Source organism: Ictidomys tridecemlineatus, chromosome 7 (genome assembly GCF_052094955.1).
Source record: "Ictidomys tridecemlineatus isolate mIctTri1 chromosome 7, mIctTri1.hap1, whole genome shotgun sequence".
Classification (NCBI taxonomy): domain Eukaryota; kingdom Metazoa; phylum Chordata; class Mammalia; order Rodentia; family Sciuridae; genus Ictidomys; species Ictidomys tridecemlineatus.
This window is the reverse complement of record NC_135483.1, coordinates 40,382,934-40,402,708: the sequence shown is the minus strand read 5'-3', so window position 1 is coordinate 40,402,708 and position 19,775 is coordinate 40,382,934. Positions and strand designations below refer to the sequence as shown.

The 19,775-nt window shown below is 33.0% G+C and overlaps 1 protein-coding gene across 5 annotated transcripts in view; it reads right to left on the bottom strand.

The window, feature by feature from the left end:
• The window catches only part of Virma (vir like m6A methyltransferase associated), a 63,569-nt gene that overhangs the window by 6,273 nt on the left and 37,521 nt on the right, over nt 1-19,775 (bottom strand). For 3 of the 5 annotated variants that reach the window (XM_005328659.4, XM_078016907.1, XM_040293853.2), the window contains 8 exons: nt 19,102-19,646; nt 18,341-18,576; nt 17,659-17,911; nt 15,429-15,646; nt 13,316-13,448; nt 2,394-2,546; nt 1,548-1,708; nt 155-251 (listed from right to left, as the gene is read on the bottom strand). In XM_005328659.4, the coding sequence (XP_005328716.1) occupies nt 155-251; nt 1,548-1,708; nt 2,394-2,546; nt 13,316-13,448; nt 15,429-15,646; nt 17,659-17,911; nt 18,341-18,576; nt 19,102-19,646 (1,796 nt within the window). Of the gene's footprint in view, nt 1-154; nt 252-1,013; nt 1,086-1,547; nt 1,709-2,393; nt 2,547-13,315; nt 13,449-15,428; nt 15,647-17,658; nt 17,912-18,340; nt 18,577-19,101; nt 19,647-19,775 lie in introns of those variants that run through there. The other 2 variants (XM_040293854.2, XM_013360108.4) reach the window with 2 other exon arrangements.

Genomic DNA, 19,775 nt, shown 5'->3' with positions numbered 1-19,775 from the left:
GTTAAGTAGGCAACTGGCATAATAATATTTAATTCTCATCATTAAGTAGACCTGACCAGCTATACAATATGTAAACTGTTATAATGCTAACAACACAGAGAAACAAAAAAATCAGTAACTTTTTTCTAAATATTTGGTAATAAAATCTTTATACCAAATCCAGATCTGTATCAATCTCTTCAGCTTGAAATGGAGTAAACCACATAGATTTCAACTGATCATCCATGACATCGGCTAACACATATGCAGTCCTAGGAAATGAAAAGTATTTGGTAAAAAGCAGAATTTCAAAATCAAATATTTTAGCTCATCTTGTAAGTATAAGCTACAGAAAGGTACAATTAAAAATATTACCCTCTGAAGTACTACTAAAATTAGCACAGACATTTTCAAAAAGCTATTCAATAATTACGAATTCTTTAAAATTAGTAACTTCAGAAATAATCCTGTTATAACAACTTTGGACCTTTGGTAAAATAAAATGGACTCCTGGCCTTACTTCCAAAATGGCAAGTTCATTACACTGTACCAATCTGTACAGAAACTGCCTATATTTAATTTTTCTAAATACATAGTTTAATTCTATCACATTAAATGGCTATTAGAAGCCAAGCATGGTAGCAGATATCTATAACACTAATGGACCAGGAAGGCTGAGGCTAGAGAATCCCAGGTTCTGAGGCCAGCATCCCTGGGTTCATTCCCCATTACCACACACACACACACACAAAAAAAGTCATTAAAGCTATAATGCACCAAAGATTAAGAGGTATATATCCTCTACATTGTCTATTGGTTTGGATTTTTTTTTTTCTTGAAGCATATGGTGATTTGGTTTATTTATAATGAATTTTCCCAGACACATTCATTTCTGTAGTCTACAAATCTAACATAATCAATTTATTTATTACACTAGAAATCATAGGTTACAATAATTGTTATAATCTTAATTTTTAACATGGAAATTTTCATATGCAAACAGGAGCACATGGAATGAGAAACGCTTTTAAAACCTTTATAAACTTCAGTAAATGTTGATTTCCTCTTGTTTGGGTTGGATTATTCCTGAACACATCCTCCCTTACCTTAAACAAATTCGAAACATCACATCATTTTATCAGCATCATTTACGTTATTATTACAATTGCACATTTTTTTTTTAAGTTTTTCTTAAAAAAGCAAAATAAGCTGAGCACAGTGACGCACACCTGTAATCCCGGTGGCTCAGGAGGCTGAGGCAGGAGGATCACAAGTTCAAAGCCAACCTCAGCAAAAATAAGGCACTAAGCAACACAGTAAGACCGTCTCTAAATAAAATACAAAATAGGGCTGGAGATATGTTCCTGAGTTCAATCACCAGTATCCCACCCCACTCCCCAAAAAAGCAAACATGCAACAGAGAGGGTATACATGACCTGCAAAGCTAGAATTTTTACTGACTTACCCTTTACCAAAAAAAAAAAAAAAAAAAAGTTTGTTCACCCTCTCTAGCCTCCAACCATTGTATAGGTAATATCTACTCAAATACAAAACATTACTTGATTTACCTATTGTTAAACAGATTCTGGAGAGATTCTGGAGCTGAAAGTACTGGTTCTACATCCTGGTCACTGAGAGGTAAAGGATCACCTGATGACTCCAGCATCTGCTTAAGTCCAACTACATTGTCTAACAAGGAATCCAGATTGTCGTCATCTTTTGAATGTTCCTATACATAAACAAATGCAGAATAAGAAAGTGCAGAAAGACCTTGAATAATTATAAATATAATCTACTGACTCTTTAGGAGAAAAGGCTAAATTATTTTATTGCTAAACAATGTGGAACACCATCAAGAAATCATCAACTTAACATTAAACATATTAAAATAAAACAAATACCAAAATCATACATCTTTTTTTTTTCCTTTGTTTTCTTTTTTCAGTGTTTGTGATTGAACCCAGGGCCTTGTGCATGCTAGGCAGGAGCCCTACCCCTAAGTTATATCACCAGCACCCCCCATTTTATTTTATTTCTAAATAATGGCAGCAGGGAGTAACCTGCATACAGAAATAGACAATTCCAAAAATACTGCCTTTATTTACATTTACTCCTTTAAGATTCATTATAGTATAGAGGACTTAAAATTATTAATCCAAAGACTTAACAGAATGGTAGAAATATCCAACTAAGGATTATCTCTTAGCTTTTTGTTGTTTTTGTTGTTTTGCACTACTGGAGGATTGAATTCATGACCACATACATTCTAGGCAAGTGTTCGTCTACTGAGCTATATCCCCAGCCCTAAGGATTAGTATTTAAAAAGGTCACTATGAAAAACTTAAACTAAGAAGAAAGTATGCCTCAGGACTATTCTGCTTTTGTTATTTTTGTTTTTCTTTTTTCTTTTTTACCAAAACAAGCTTCTCTAGTTCCAGGAACAAATTTTCTGGACTTTCTTCTTTGCTTTGCAGAAGTTGTTTTAACTCTGCTGCATTAATACTCATTGTCCGTGATGGATGAGCTCCCTCCACTTCCATGAGACCACTATCATCTCCACAACATCCCTGGAAATATCACACACAAGTTAAATTTGAGAGCAGAAAAATTTGCAAAGATGCTTCCAAACTTAATTAGATATTTAAGCTATTTGCTGCGATCTTCTCCTCAATGTTATGGTTTTAAGTATGAACAGATAGTTTAAAGGATTTTAGTTGAAGCTGACGTAAGTTTGAGACTCACAAAATAAACACGTAAACACATATGTATATTCAATTTACTGGCACCAAGAAGTCTCAAGAAAAATATTAAATGGCAAACCCTCTGGTACTTACAGGACATACAACATACTAATTGATGTTCAAAAGTTAATAAAATATGGTCAAATTACACTGTTATGTTGTATACATGTACTAGTATATAACAACAAATCTCATCATTATGTACAACTATAATGCACTAATTAAAAATGTGAAAAGAAAAAAGAAGCTAATAAAATACTTACTAAAACAAAGAACTGAAAGACCCTAAAATTGTATTTCTACAGACAAGGCAAAGAACTAAAGAAAACAGTAACAATCACACTTAAGACTACCTTCTGTCACAAAGTGAATATTTTCTATTTTAAAATCATACACATTGTTACATATGAAAGAAAACTTACAGTACAGCATCATGTACATGCCTAACAGTACTTCTAAATCTTTATTAAAAAAAAAGAAAAGAAAAGAAAGAAACACCAGATGGGTTCAGTGGTAAATTCTACAAAATATTTAAGGAAGAAATTAGACCAGGAGATAGACACAGAGGAAATACCTCTTAAGTCTTCTATGAGGCCAGCACTTCCTAATATACTCAGGCAATACAGAACAACACTTTGGGTAAACAACATAAAGCACATACTACAGTGATCCCCTAAGGTTATAATGAAGGTGAAAAGTTCTTATCACCTAGTGAAGCCACAGACATCACTACTGTGTTGAAACTGCCTACAGTATTCAATATATGTGAATACTGCCTACAGTAATGTGCTCCACAGGTTTGTAGCCTAGGAGCAAAAAGCTATAGCATATAGCATCTGGGTATTAGTATGCTATACCATATAAGTACACTCTATGATGCTTGTATAACAATGAAATCACTTAACACATTTTTCACAATGTATCCCTGTTGTTAGGAGACACATGACTATAAGAAAACCAGATAGATGTTACAAGGCCAATACATCTACAACTACAGGTCAATACATCTCATGAACACAGATAGAAAAATCTACAACAGATTATCAGCAATCAAACCCAACAAAGCATAAAAAGAACTAGTGGAATTTATTCCAGGGGTATTTAAAGATGTTTTAACATTCTAAAATCAATGTCTATCACATCATAGGGCTAAAGAAAAAAATCCACATAATCACATTAATAAATGTGGAAAAAAGTATTCAACAAAATCCAATACTCATTCATGATATAAATTTAGTTAACTACGAATACAAGAAACTTCCTCAACTCATTTATCTACAAAAAATCTACAGCAACATCATGCTGAATAGTGAGAAACTAGAAGCTGTCTTACTAAGATCAGGATCATGGTACCAGAGCTTTACTACTTCTTTTAACTAGCTTCTATAAAAAGACAAGAATGGATATAAAAGATGCAGACAGAGAAGGAAGAAATTAAAATGTCTTTCATGGAAGCAAGAGATATGTGCAAATTCTGTACTTTCCACTGTTATTTCATTTAAATTTTTTTAAAAGTCCATTTAAAGGGGGTGGGGTGAAAAAGATTTATAAAGTTTGTCTATTTTTTAGTACTGAGGATTTAACCCAGGGGCAACTTACCACTGAAACACATTCCTAGCCCTTTTTATTTTTTATTTTGAGACAGAGTAACACTAAGTTGCTTAGGGTCTAAGTTGTTGAGGTTGGCCTTGAACTTATGATCCTCCTATCTCAGCCTTCCAACCTTTTGGGACTATAGACCTGAGGTAAGGTTTATTGATATAGATTAAATGAAAAAAATTTCAAGGGAAGAGATGAAACTATAAACTCATTAAAATATTTGGAATGATCTAAAATTTTAATCTCTCCATACTACCTTTCTTTTTTATCATTATGAATAGAAATCATTTTGAGCAAAACAAAATGCCTCTATATTCTAATCCAATTGCTTGTAATTAAGAGTAGTCTTAGAAAATCTAGAGTCAAATTTAGTGTATTTTCAAGTTTTCTGTATTTACATTACTGTGATAAGTAGCAACAAAAAAATTTTATTTATTATTTTTAATTATTTATTTATTCTGGCAGTGAGGATTGATTTCAGGGGCCTTGGTGCCTCCACAGTTAGCAGAATTACAGATACACCCAGTAAGATTTAAATATATATATGTACGTGTGTGTGTGTGTGTGTGTGTGTGTGTATGTATGTGTATACAGAATTGTTTTAGGAAAATGGAAATTCTATAAAATTTGTGTACAATACCATTTCAGTTTTTGTTATTCATTTGTTGAACACCAGCTTTTAAACTGTATGAGATTTTCTCTTGCTTTTTAAAAAATTTTTGTTCTTTTAGTTTTTTGGTAGCAAGGATTGAAACCAAGGGTACTTCACCACTGAGCCACATCCCCAGCCCTTTTTAATATTTTATTTTGAGGCAAGGTCTCACTAATTTGCTTAGGATCTCATTAAGTTGATGAGTGACTTGCAATCCTCCTGCCTCAACCTCCCAAGCTTCTGAGATTACAGGCGTGCACCACTGTGTCCAGCTAACCCAGGGGTTCTTTACCACTGAGCTATATCCCTAGCCCTTTTCACTTTTTAAGAGAGGGCCGTGCTGAGTTGCTGAGTCTGACGCAAACTTGTGATTCTCCTGACTCAGCCTCTAGAGTTGCTGGGATTACAGGTGTGTACCACTGTGCCTAGCTTGTATCAGACATTTTACGAGTATTCTGAGAAAAAGACAATTCAGATTTATGGCCTGAGCTAATTTCATAAAGTAGGGTGGGGAGAAAAAATATGTATATATGATTTATAATAAAGAAATCCAAGTAACATGCTATGAAGAGCAAAGAAGGAAAAGTAAATCCAAAAAAAACTGCATCTAATAGAAGAAAAAGTAGGCCCTAATCTCCATCATGTGGGATTAAGCCCTAACTTCCTTAATAAGACTCCTGTGGCACAAGTTAAAAGCCAGCATCAGCAACTTATGAAGACCCTGTCTCAAAAAAAGGGGGGAGGGCTGCTGGAGATGTGGCTTAATGATTAAATGCCCCTGAGTTCAATCCCTGATATATAAAAAAAAATTAAATGCCTAAGAATTATTTCTTTAGAAAGCAAAAATAAAAATTCTGAAGTGGAAAACTGCAATAACTAAAATTAAAAAGTTGGGCTGGGGGTTATAGCTCAGTGGTAGAACACTTGCCTAGCATATGTGAGACACTGGGTTTGATCCTCAGAACCACATAAAAGTAAATATATAAAATAAAGTTATTGTGGCCACCTACAACTCTGTGTGTGTGTATGTGTGTGTATAAATGAAAGTCAGTAGAAAAGCTCAATAGCAGATTTGAATTGACAAAGAATCAGTGAATTGGGGGCTGGGGATGTAGCTCAGTGATACAGTATCTGCCTAGCATGCATTAACTCCTAGATTCAATCCCTGGCAACAACAACAACAAAAATCAGTTAAAAGATAGGTCAACTGAGATTATGCACCTTTAAGAAACAAAGAAAAAAGAATGAAAACCATGAACAGCCTCAGAGATCTGTGGGATACCATTAAAATCATCAACATATAACAAGAGTTTCAAAAGAAGAGGAAAGAAGGAATCAGAAAGAATATCTGATCGAAAAAATGATTGAAAACTTCCCTAATTTGATGAAATAAATTAATCTACACTTGCAAGAGGCCCAACAAACTCCAAGTACAATAATCTTGAAGAGATCCTCACTTATTATGCCACAATCAAACTGTTAAGAGCCAAAGACAAAGAAGCGACACATATAAGAGGAAACATCAATAAATCAACAGCCGTTTTCTCATTAGAACCCATGGAACCAGAATGCAGTGGGAAGATACATTCAAAATGCTGAAAGACTATCAATTAAAAATCCTTTAATTTGTGAAACTATCCTTTCAAAAATAAGAGAGAAATTAAAGACAGAATTTACCCTAGCAGAACTACTCTACAAAAAATACTAAAGGGAGTATGTCATGCTGAAATGAGCTGAAGGACTGGGGTTGAAGCTCAGTGGTTAAGCACTTGCCTCGCATGTGTGAGGCACTGGGTTAGATCCTCAGCACCACATTAAAAATAAATAAATAAAACAAAGATATTGTGTCCATCTAACTAAAATAAAAAATAAAATTGGGCTGGGGATGTGGCTCAGTGGTCAAGTGCCCCTGAGTTCAATCCCTGGTATCCTCCCCCAAAAAAACACAATATGGATGAACTCTCAGTGTATAAAGATGAATTCTGTGTGGTAGTAACAGCACAAAGGAAGGAGGGGAAGGAAGGAACAAAGCCATATTGTAGTAGTTCTCATATACTACTGAAATTAAGTTGGTATTAAGCTGAACTTGATTATATTAAGTGAAGATGTTAATTGTAGTTCCAGGGTAATCACTACAAAAATAAATTTTAAAAATTAGTAAAACTAATTGGAAATTAAATAGAAAATATCTATTTAATACAAAAGACATAGTAAATATAAAGAGGGGGAAAAAGATGTAAGATACATACAAAGTAAATAGCAAAATGTCCAACATAAATACAACCTCACCAGCAATAAAACACAAATGAATTGACTACACCATCCAAACTGGAAATACACAAGAAAACAAAATACAATTCAACTCTATATGCTATCTACAACAGACAGATTTTAGATTGAAAGACAAGCTAGGTACAGTGGCACACACCTGTAACCCCAGCAGCTGGGGAAGCTGAGGCAAGAGTATCACAAGTTCAAAACCAGCCTCAGCAACACAGCAAGGCCCTATTTCAAAATTTAAAAGTTTTTTAACAAGGGCTGGGGATGTGACTCAGTGGTCAAGCACCACTGGGTTCAATCCCTGGTTTAAAAAAAAAAAAGACAAAATAGGCTGAAAATAAAACAGAAAATACATATGTTATACAAATGGTAACCAAAACATAGGTGGAATAGCTGTACTATTAAAATAAATAGACAAGAAATAGAGACAAAAAAGGAACCATTTTTAAGACCCAGGAAGACATAATAATCATGAATATATAGCACATATAGTCATATATATACATATGTACACATATATATATATCTGATAACAGAGTCCAGAGATACATGAAAAAAAAAAAAGAAAAACTGACAGAATTAACAAGAGACAAGAATAACTGAAAATTTTAGCACTCTACTTTAATAGTGGAAAAAAATCTATAAGGAAACAGCTTAAATAATTATAAATCAACCACAGACATTTATAAAACATTCCTCCAAACAACCACAGAAAACAATCTTCTATGCATAAAAACACTCTTCAGAATTGATCATATGCTAACCATTAAAAAAAGGCTCAACAAATTTAAAAGGACTTCTTCAATCAAAGTATGCTCTCTAATCACAAGGAAATGAAACAAGAAACTAATAACAGAAGGAAATTTGTGGAATTCATAGGTATGTGAAAATTAAACACATTCCTAAAAAATCAATAAGACAATGAAAAAAAAATCACAAGGGAAATTACAGACTTTTGAAATAAACAGCAATGAAAACATAATATACCAAATCTTTTAGAATTCAACAAAAGCAGTGCCTAGAGGGAAATTTATAGCTATAAATGCCTTCATTAAAATGGAATCTCAGTAACATAACTTTTTACCTTAAGAAACCAGAAAAAGAATAGCAAACTAAATCCAAAGCAAGCAGAAGAAAAGAAATAATGAACACTGGAGCAGAAATAAATGAAATGGAGAATGTAAAATAGGAAAAAAAAAAAAAGGGTGCTTATAGTAGTACGTCCATTATCTATAAGGGAGACATTCCAAGACCCGACAGTAGATGCCTGAAACCACTGACATTACTAAAGCTCTACATACTATGCTTTTTCTTCTACGTATATACCTATGATAAAGCTTAATTTACAAATTAGGCAGTTAAGAGATTAACAACAATAACTAGAAATAAAATAGAGTAATTATAACAATATGCTGTAATAAAATTTCCATCAGTTAGATAATGAAGATAAATGTAAAGGGACAAATCTGACTTCACTGGTAAATTCTACCAAATGTTTAAAGAATTAACAACAATCCTTCATAAACTCTTCCAAAAACAAGAAACCTTTCAGGTTACTCAATAACGCCAAAGATATCACAAGAAAAGAAAGTTATAGACCAAAATTCCTCTAGACATTAAAATAAAGCAAACTTAATCCAGCAACATTTAAAAAGAATTACATTATCAAGATCAAGTAAGATTTATCCCAAAAATGCAAGGTTGGTTTTAACATGCAAAAACTCAAATGAATGGTGGGGTTTTATCAAAATAAAAGAATGAGCAATGGAGTAGAAGAAGGGGATTAAAGGGAAGGAGAAAGGATGAAATGAGGAAAGAACAGTGGAATGAATCTGACCTAACTTTCCTATGTACACATACGAATGAATAATGTACACATATTGAATGAATACACTGGAGTGATTCTCACCATTATATATATCCACTAAGCATGATGTAAAACAAACAAACAAACAACAACAACAAAACCCATAAGTAAATAGCAGAAAAATTGGGAGAAAAGAGAAGGAGGGAACAGGGAAGTACTGTGGAATGAATTAGAGCAAATTATATTCCACGCTTTCATAACTATATCAAAATGAATCCAATATTATGTATAACTAAAAAGAATCAATAATAAAGATGAAAAAAACCTCAATGAAATATATATCATTTGGTAGACTATGAAGAAAAACCACATAACCATTTCAATGGACTCAGAAAAAGCATTTGAAAAAATCCAAAAACTTTTCATGATAAAAACACTTAATTTAGGAATAGAAAGGATCTTTGCTAATCCAATAAAGGACATCTAAAAAAAACATGGGCTGGGGATGTAGCTCAAATTGGTAGAGCACTTGCCCAGTGTGCTCAAGGCCTTGGGCTTGACTTCCAGCATAACACACACATACACAAAAATAAATAAATAAAAACCATAGCTAAGAAATTTAATAATGCAAGACTGAAGCCTTTTCCCTAAGATCAAAGACAAGGCACGGATATCCTTTTGCCACTTCTGTTCAATATTGTACAAGAGCATCTCACAAGGGCAATTTAACAAGAAATAAAAAGGCACCCAAATCTCTGATCTTGTATATAGGTAACCCACTAAGAAACTATTAAACTGAACAGTGAGTACAGCAAGGTTGCAAACAACATTGTTACAGAAAAATAAATTGCCTACCTTCCTTCCTTCCTTGTTCTAGGAATTAAAGCCCAGGGACCCTTAACCATTGAACCACACCCCCAGCCCTTTTTATTTTTATTTTAAGACTGGTCTCACTAAGTTGCACAGGGCCTCGATAAGTTGCTGAGGCTGGCCTCAAACTTACAATTCTCTCCTGTCCCGCATCCTGAGCTCCTGGGGATTACAGGCATGAACCACCATGCCCAGTAAATACACTATATTTCCAAAGAGTGGCAAAATAAATAAAAGCGAAAAACTCAGAAATGAAATTTTCAAAATAATTCCATTGGCATTAAAAAAAAAATCATTCCCATATTAGGGACATAAACTTAACAAAAGAGGTACAAGACTTGCATACTGAAACTATAAAATTTCTTAGGAAGAAATTAAAGATGACCAAAATAAATGAAAAGATAATTCATGTCTATGCACATGAAGAGTTAATATTATTAAGACAGTAATATTGGGCTGGGGATGTGGCTCAAGCGGTAGCGCGATTGCCTGGCATGCGTGCGGCCCGGGTTCAATCCTCAGCACCACATACAAACAAAGTTGTGTCCGCCGATAACTAAAAAAAAATAAATATTAAAAAAATTCTCTCTCTCTCCCTCTCTCCTTAAAAAAAAAAAAAAAAAAGACAGTAATATTCCCAAAATCCACCTACAGATTCAATACAGTCCCAATCAAAAACTCAGCAGTCTTTTTTGTAAAAATTGACATAAAGACAAAAAATAAATTAATAGTTGTCATGAGATGGGGAAAAAGGTAAAATGGGAGTTTAGGCTAACAGGTATGGGGTTTCTTTTTAAAGAGATGAAACTAAGACTGAATTGTCAGTTTAAATAGGCAAATCTTACAGAACATGAATTTTTAAATCTCTGAAAATGTTATTTAAAAAAAAAAAACAGAAACCAGCCAGGCATGGTGGTGCATGCCAGTAATCCCAAAGTCTCAGGAGGCTAAGGTAGGAGGATGAAGAGTTCAAAGCCAGCCTCAGTAAAAGCAAGGAGCTATGCAACTCAGTGAGACGCTGTCTCTAAAATAAAATACAAAACAGGGCTGGGGATGTGGCTCAGTGGTTGAGTGCCTCTGAGTTCAATCTCTGGTACCCAAAAATAAATAAATAAAATAAAATAAAAAGACCTGGGCATGTAACTCAGTGGTAAAGCACCCCTGGCTGGGTTCAATCTCCCATACACTGCCCCCCCACCCCGCCCCCAAAAAAAGGAAGAAAAAAAAAAAAGAAACTAAGGCATATGTTAAAAAAATAAAATAAAACAAATTTATGGGAAAGACTATTTGATTTTGAATATTTAATGGTTAGTGGTTATTGACTTGGAATTACTTAAAGACAAGTGTAAGAAGCTCTGTTATTCTGCTAACAACATCCCTTAGGATCCAGTGAAACCGATAAGTAGTCTTCATCAAGTAAAACATTAAAATATAAAATCTCCTTAAGGTAGCCACATCTCTACTATTAAATATGTCTATGTTTTAGAATCTAAACATCTGGTAAATGACTTCAATAAACCAGACATGATACAAAGCAAATAATAATTTGTCAAAAAAAAATGGCAAGACAACATCTACAAACATAACATGCAGCCAAGGACTGGCCAGATTAGACAGTCTCAATATAAATTCTACGTGTAAGAAAACACACACATCAAATAGTAAATGTATATTTTTCTTATGAAATACCATATTTATTTTGGAAACATTACACCTAAACAGGTCCTTTACAATGCTCCCCAAACAGAAATCTTACATATGAACTGAATTTTTTAAACCAGTATTAACAGAGTACATGCTGACCCACAGAGTACACACACACACACACACACACACACACACACACACACACACACACACACGTGTTTTATAAGCAATACACTTAAGCAAAGCTGCATTAATTGTAAAACTTTCAGGACCTATTAGAGTTTTACTATAATAATTTATACAGATAAGCTTCATTGGGGGAAATTTTTTTAAATTTTTTTCAGTTATACATGGGTACAATATCTTTATTTTGTTTATTTATTTTTATGTGGTGCAGAGGACTTAACCCAATGCCTCACATATGCAAGGCAAGCGCTCTACAGCCCCAGCCCTGGGGGAAATATTTTCATAATTATTTTACCCCAAATATTTCTTGTAGGAAGGCCTATTAATGGTTGCTGGAATTTAGTCAGCAATACAACATGATTTTGAAAACTACTAAGAGGAATCTTTTTATTCAGGGAGGGAAGGGGAGTACTGAGGATTTAACCCAGGAATACTTTACAAGTGAGCCAAACCCCCAGCCCTTTTTTTCATTTTTTATTTTGAGATGGGGTGTTAGGGCCTAAGTTGCTAAGGCTGTCTGTGAACTTGCAATATTACTTATCCCAAATACTCTGGTAAATGACTTCAATAAACCATGATACAAAGCAAATAATAATTTGTCAAAAAAAAATGGCAAGACAACATCTACAAACATGACATGCAGCCAAGAACTAGCTTATATATTTATTATATACTTCAGTCACCCCAAAATCACAATATCTAAAACACAGTTAAGTGACAGTAAATAAATACTTTAGAGACTAGGGTTGTGGGGAGAGAAAAGGGATGTGCTGGGAAGTGATACTGACCAAATTATATTGTTAAATTGTGTACATTTACAAATATGTAACAACAAAACCTATAATTATGTACAACTATAATGCACCAATAAGTAATGTGGAGGGAAAAAAAAATCACATTGTACTTCATACACTGACAGGTTATCATTTAAAAAAACAAAACAAAACAAAACTTCCTGGATGATTTCAAATACTTGACTATCATGTGCCTAAGGTTAGTTATATAGAAAATAGTGAAAGAGAATCTGTCTTAGTTCCTTTGGCCTCTCTTTTCCTTGTCCCCTATTTTATCCCTTAACTTTAATTGATTTTCAAGGAATTAAAGAGATAAATTATTTGCCCTTTAATGTCAAAATATTGGAAAATGTCTCTTAAACAAATGCATATAATCGTTTTATTTTTTTGTTCTTTTTCTATAGTTACAGATCACTCAACATTAAAATGGCAAAACTTGATTATACTGGTTGCTATAGAAGGTAACTCAAGGACAAAAATTATTTACAAATGAAGGCAATATAGGTAATACTTTTCTCCCCTGAAAAATAATAGGGTTTTCATAAATAAACAATGTCTACCAAATTAAAAACAATTTCAATATATTTTACTCTTCAATATCATTTTTCTCAAATCAATCAGAAGCCAGTGTTTAGAATGGAATGAGGGTAGAGAAAAAAGCACTCTTCTAAGTTCCAAGATATTTTTAAGCTTAAGTGTTTTTTAAAATTATGATAAAGTTGGTAAAATTTAAAAATACCAAATATACACACACACTTACCATTGTGTCAGAGTTAAGAATTTGTCTCATAAATTCCAAAAATGAAGATGCAAGTTCTCCTGTGTCCTTACTAAATGTGCTGACTACTCGTTTTAGTAAACTATGCAGAGCACTACTGTTTTTCCTTAAAGAACTGTAAAAAAAGAAAATAAAGATGAAATATTGCATTGGAAGTATGAGCACATAAAGCTAGCATAAGAAATAAATGAAGTTCAGACAGAATAAAAATATTTAATAATATAAATATAAAACCTATTTAAAATAAAAACATTTTAAAAAATGAAAAAATACTTTCAAATATACACAATGTAACAAAACGATATTTATAGTTACCAACTCCTTTTAGAGCTTCAAGCTTGTAAAGAAAAATTTTTCCAAATAATAAATTTATAAAACCTACCATGAGAAACTTAACAGTTCCCTATTTGTTGAGGGACTTGAGGACTTCTCTAACATAAAATGGGTATAGCTGAGGCTGGGGTTGTGGCTCAGTGGTAGTAGATTGCTTGCCTAGCATGTGTGAGGCACTAGGTTTGATTCTCAGCACTGCATAAAAATGAATAAATAAAAATATAAAGTCCACTGACAACTAATTAAAAAAAAAAATGGGTATAGCTAACTCGAAAACCTGCCCAGAAAGAATCAAAGGTCTAAAGCAGAAGTCATCACACTTCTCTGTTAAAAGTTAGATGGACCCAATCGTAGTAGCACAGGCCTGAAATCGCAGCAGCTCCAGAGGCTGAGGCAGGAGGATTCTGAGTTCAAAAAAACCAGCTCAGCAACTTAGCAAGGCACCAAGCAACTCAGTGAGACCCTGTCTCTAAATAAAATACAAAATAAGGCTAGGGATGTGGCTCAGTAGTTGAGTACCCCTGAGTTCAATTCCCAGTACCCAAAAATGAAGATGCAAGTTCGTTTGTACATTTACAAGTATGAACAACAAAAGAGAGAATTTCAAGGAAAAACTATTAGAATATTTAATTGTCCTTTTAAGTTATAAAAAACATAGCTAGCCAAAATGGAAATAAATATAATATTAATACTAAATATGCAGTGTTTATGTTTGGAAAACATGGTTAGATTCTGAAATGACATCATGCAAGACATTGGGGAAGCAACACAAAAGGGAGAACGATAAGATTCCAGCTCTTGAGAACTTAACAAAATAGAAAGATACAGCAAACAGGAATGAGAAAATATAAAGACAAAGATAACTGTTAACAAAAAAAGAAGAGGTTCAGAATTAGACAATACAAATTACTAGCTGTTACATAAAACTTGAAGCAAGTGAGTTATATATTCACAGTCTATGAAAAATAATACAAGCTGCAGGTACATGCCTATAATCCCAAAAAAGTTCCATGCCAGCCTGGGCAACTTATCAAGACCCTGTCTCAAAATAAAAAGGGCTGGGGATGTAGCTCAGTGTTAGAGTGCCTCTGGGATACAGGAGAAAAAATAAAGAAAAAGAAAGAAAAAAGAAAAAAAATGTATTAGAATATCTAAAATAAAAAAACCTAGCAAAGCTGGGTACACTGGTACTGCCTGTGGTCCCCACTATTCAGAAGGTTGAAATTTTAGAACTACTTGAGCCAGGAGTTCAAGGCCAGTCTGGGCAACACAGCAAAAATCCTTTAACAAACAAATTAACTGACAATACCAAGTTCTGATAAGAATGAGGAGCAACTGGAACTTTAAAGCACTGCTACTAGGAATGCAAAATGACAAATCTACTTTTGGAAAACAGTTTGGCACTTTCTTAATAGGCTAAACATATACTTACCATATGACCAAATAATTCTACTCTAAGGTATCTACCCATGAGAAACATAGGTAGGTACACACTATATACAAACGTTTAGAACAGTTTATCATAATCACTAAAAATTAAAAATAACCCAGACTGCTAGAATATTACCAATAAAATAAAATAAAAATTTAAAAATTCTTTTACTGCACTGCTAATGAGTTTTTTTCTATAAACATAAAAATTTTCCCACGAAAGAAATCATACCTTCAACCTCTATAATAGATATAAATCAATCAATTTGGGGGACGTGTACAATGGTAAAAAATTAAACCTAAGAGTATATTATGTTTGACAAAGCATTACCTTTTTAAATGAAATAATCCATAATCATGCTCTGCAAGAAACATCATTGTTCGAACACATGTTAGCAAACAGTTGTAACTGCTCTCAGAGTTAGCTAAAGTAGCCAATAGACAGTCACAGATTGAGGCCATCAGTTCTTTGTTTGGTAGAGAATTGGAGAGCTGCTCCAGTTCAGAAATAGAACCTTCTGAAGATGCTGGCAAAATAAGTGCAATGTCCTATAGTGGAAAAAAGGAAAAACATAGATTTTAACTATTTATTCAGATGTTAACTATTTTAACTATTTATTTATTAATTGCATAGCAATTAATTTTTAACAATTATCTAATTAAAATTTTGTCGTTGTGGTACCATCCATAGACTCAAATATATCAAGAACAAAGAATTTGTTTGGCCCTTATTTTTTTTTTAATATCTTCATTATTTATTTATTTTTATGTGAGGCTGGGGATCGAACCCAGTGCAAGGCAAGCACTCTACCACTGAGCTGCAGCCCCAGCCCCTTGTTTGGCCCTTTTATAAAAGTTAACTTAAAGCCAGGCACAATGGTGAACACCTATTATCATCTTTATGGGGACCGAGGCAAAAGGATTCCAAGTTTGAGGTCAACCTCATCAATTTAGTAGGCCCTGTCTCAGAATGAAAAATAAAATGGGCTGAGGATATAGTTCAGTAGTACAGCATCCTAGAGTTCAATTTCCAGTAACACACACACACAAAAAGAGTTAATATATGAATACACACCTAAAGAAATGCTTAAATATTTCATTTTACAATATTTTTATTTTATTTTATTTTTTTTATTTTTAATATTTTTATTTTAAAAGAACATATTAAAAAATATTTTCCTTCTATATTTTACTAAGTGTAGCTTCTATTTCCAAATGATTCATTAAAAAGGTTTTTGGGGACTAAAATATTTTAAATCACTTTATTATTTTTTCCTCTGTATCTTTTTTTAGCTTATAAAGAAACCATTCAGAGAAACATATTTTAATAAACATATCAATACTGGAATTTAAACTATCATAAAAAGTAATGGAACAAATAAACATTTAAGCAGTCCTCCAATTAAATATCCCCCTCTACTTTTTATATACTGTAAAATACTAGTTTTCCTTACAGAGCAAGTTTAGCTAATGATAATTCTAAAAACTTCCACAACTCTTTTTACAGAAGCAAACTGAAGTAAACAGTGATATTCTGGGGGTATATTTCATCACCTTTAATTACTTCAAAAAACTGCAAATTAGTACTCAAGAAAGCTTAGGGCTGTAAAATAAAGGTGTGAATCAGAAGGGAAGGATACAAAGTGAGGCCACAGATGTTGTCTGTGTGATGTAAGAATAAGGATTGTCATGCAAACATGCAACCACAGATGGGTTACTTAAATGCTAATCAAGTGGACACTTTGAAATACAAAGATTTAAAATATCCTTTGACCACATCCAAATTATTTTCTAACAGGTCCTTTTTTTATGAAAACAAGTCACACAAAAAATATTCCTCCTTGACTTGAATTTTAAATGTAACCAACTAGATTTTTGTCTTCTAACCTGGGATTTTATTTTAAAATATCCTGCCTGGAAAAAAATCATATCAGATAACCACTTGACATTAGCAGACAAGATAGAATACCATTAGGCATGGAAATCTTCTTTAAAGATTTCAATCACTATGGGCTTCAAAAGCTAAACAATTATCATTATCTCATGAAATAATACTATACACAGTAAGGGAAAATACTACACTTTTAGCCAATAGTCATAAGCACAGTAGTCTGAAACACACTAAAACTGTCAGAGTAACCTTTGATGCCTTCAAAAGTTGCCCTATCAAGATAATATTTTAACTCAACCAATAACATAGCTAAAAAATTTAAGAATCACTTGATGTGTAATAAAATTGGAAAGAAAATTAACATAGCAGATATCAACCAAACCTAAAAAAATCTAAACAATAGCCTATAAAGCAATTGCCTAAATTTGCAATCTTACAAAGGAGAAGAAAAATTTTTTTTGCAGAAACCCATGAAATATGAACCCTATATGAAGCACAAGTGAAGTTCCTTCACTTATCAAATTTATCTTCCTAAACAGTAAGAATAATAAAACACATGAGAGCTCTCTGTTGAGTCAAGATGCATATAAAGACAAGTTTTAAAGCACATGTGCGTGCACACACACACACACATACACACACAGAGACTTTATAAAATGATTATAAATACCTGATCACATAGAGACTGCAAAATGGATGTAATATATTCAACACATTGCTGACGAATAACACTGTCTCCAGGAGACCGCACCAAAGCTAAAAGATCCTGGAATATCTCTGCGTATCTTTCATCACCTTTAATAGTTCCATTAATTAGATGCAAAATTGCTAATTTACAAGCTTTGTGTGAAGCCAGAGCATCAAGAAGAGCAAGCAACCTGGTGGTTTGGCTAGTATACTGTTTTTCTTTATCTTCTGAAGTGCTGAAATAAAATCAATACATTTAGTAAACAAAGTTCTTAATTTTAAAGGCATTATTTAAACTTACACAAATTTTGCATGAAACATTTCATTCCTTGAATATAATGACAATTTTTCTGGAATTTTACAATTACTATAAACTTTTATAAATTCAGGTTTCCAATAATATATTTTCTGAAGTCACTATTTCTTTATAGTTCACTTTTCAAAAATCCAAATCAAGATATCTTATATATAAAATGATGAAATAAAGTGTTCTAATTAAAAATAACTTACATTTTTATTTATACATACATGTGTATATGTATATTTACAATGTATATATGTTATCTGGGCATTCTAAACCATGGTTTCCAATTTCTAAGTGAAAAAAAGTGTATCTGTGTCAAGAATAACTTGAAGAAAAATTTCTTAATGCAAAATAAAAATACCTTTGCAAGTCTTCTACAATCAAATCCAACACAGTTCTCATAATCAGAAGTGCAGTTGGTGAGGCAAGGTCACACAATTGAACACAAATACGCCGCAACATATGTTGAATGGGCTGGCAGGTTGTGCCAGAGAAAGAGCGAACTATTTCTTGGAGCAACTTTGCTTGAACATGAAGGTGCATGCTCCACAATTTTCGGGTGTTGAGTGCCACTGATATATCATGTGGCTCAATAACCTGTTAAAAAAGTATAATGTGTGTGTACGTAGATTTTTAATATTTATTTATAGTCACAAAAACTGTTCAGGAAGAACCGTTATAAAAAGAACATCTTTATGCATGCTTAAAACATTTAATTTTCTATTATACAATTAAACATTTGCTTTGAATTCAATGAGTCTAAAAAAATCTCATGGTTCTCAGGTTAGCAGTCAGTTGAGCAGAGTCCATTGGTGAAGCAACCTACTTATTTGCAAATTCTAACACATGATAAAGGGGGGAAAGGATTTAAAATAACAGAAAAATTTAAGTACAAATACATGTAACAGCATAATAAAACTCACTTTAACAAAAATTTATTTAAAACATTACCCCCATACTTCTTCAATGACCAACTTGCTTCAGTTTTAACTCACCCTCATGCAGTATGTCTTTCAGGGGGAAGAGGGATGAGAATTAGTTTTTGTTTTTAACAAAATCACTGGCTTTATTAAAAGTGTTATTGCAGTCATTTATAAGATGCATGTTATATGTAAGTGATACCTGAGTTGTTTGCATGGGCAAAGGAAGAGGCAGCAGCTCTGAAAGAAGTATGAGACCAGAAAAAAATCCTTCAGGAACCTTCAAGATGGAAGAAAGAACTTCTTTTAACATTAAAGACCAAGTATTATTGGCCAGAGTCTCTTCTGAGATTGTGAGTTTTTCATTAACTCCTTGGGTAAAAGTCAATAAAATATCAATGATGTCATTTTGAATTTTCTGTTCGTCACTATCCAAACGACCTGAGAGGGGGATAGAGCACAGGAGCATGTGTAAAGTAACAAGTGCTGAAGGAACTCGCATGTCCTTAAATTCAAAGGATCCACCTCTCAGGAGTTCCGTTAACATAGTTTTAAGAAGAGTGAGTGTGCAGCGAGCCATTGAAATAGTAGTAACTCTGTGAAGGGTAGTCCCCATGTTCACATGGAGCCTCCAAGGTTGAGTCAAAATACTGTTCAATTTTTGCAGAACCCGAATAAAGGTGTCCATTCCTTCAGCAGAAAAAAGCTGAATAACAGCAAGATTCCATTTCAGGTCTTTCTGCTGACCTTTAGATAAAATAAAGAGATAAAAATTAATTATTTATATGTTAGTAATCATTTAAGAATTTTGATTATTTAATAAATAGTATTTACACTAGGCTTAAATAATAGTTTTTAACATATAATAGTCACATT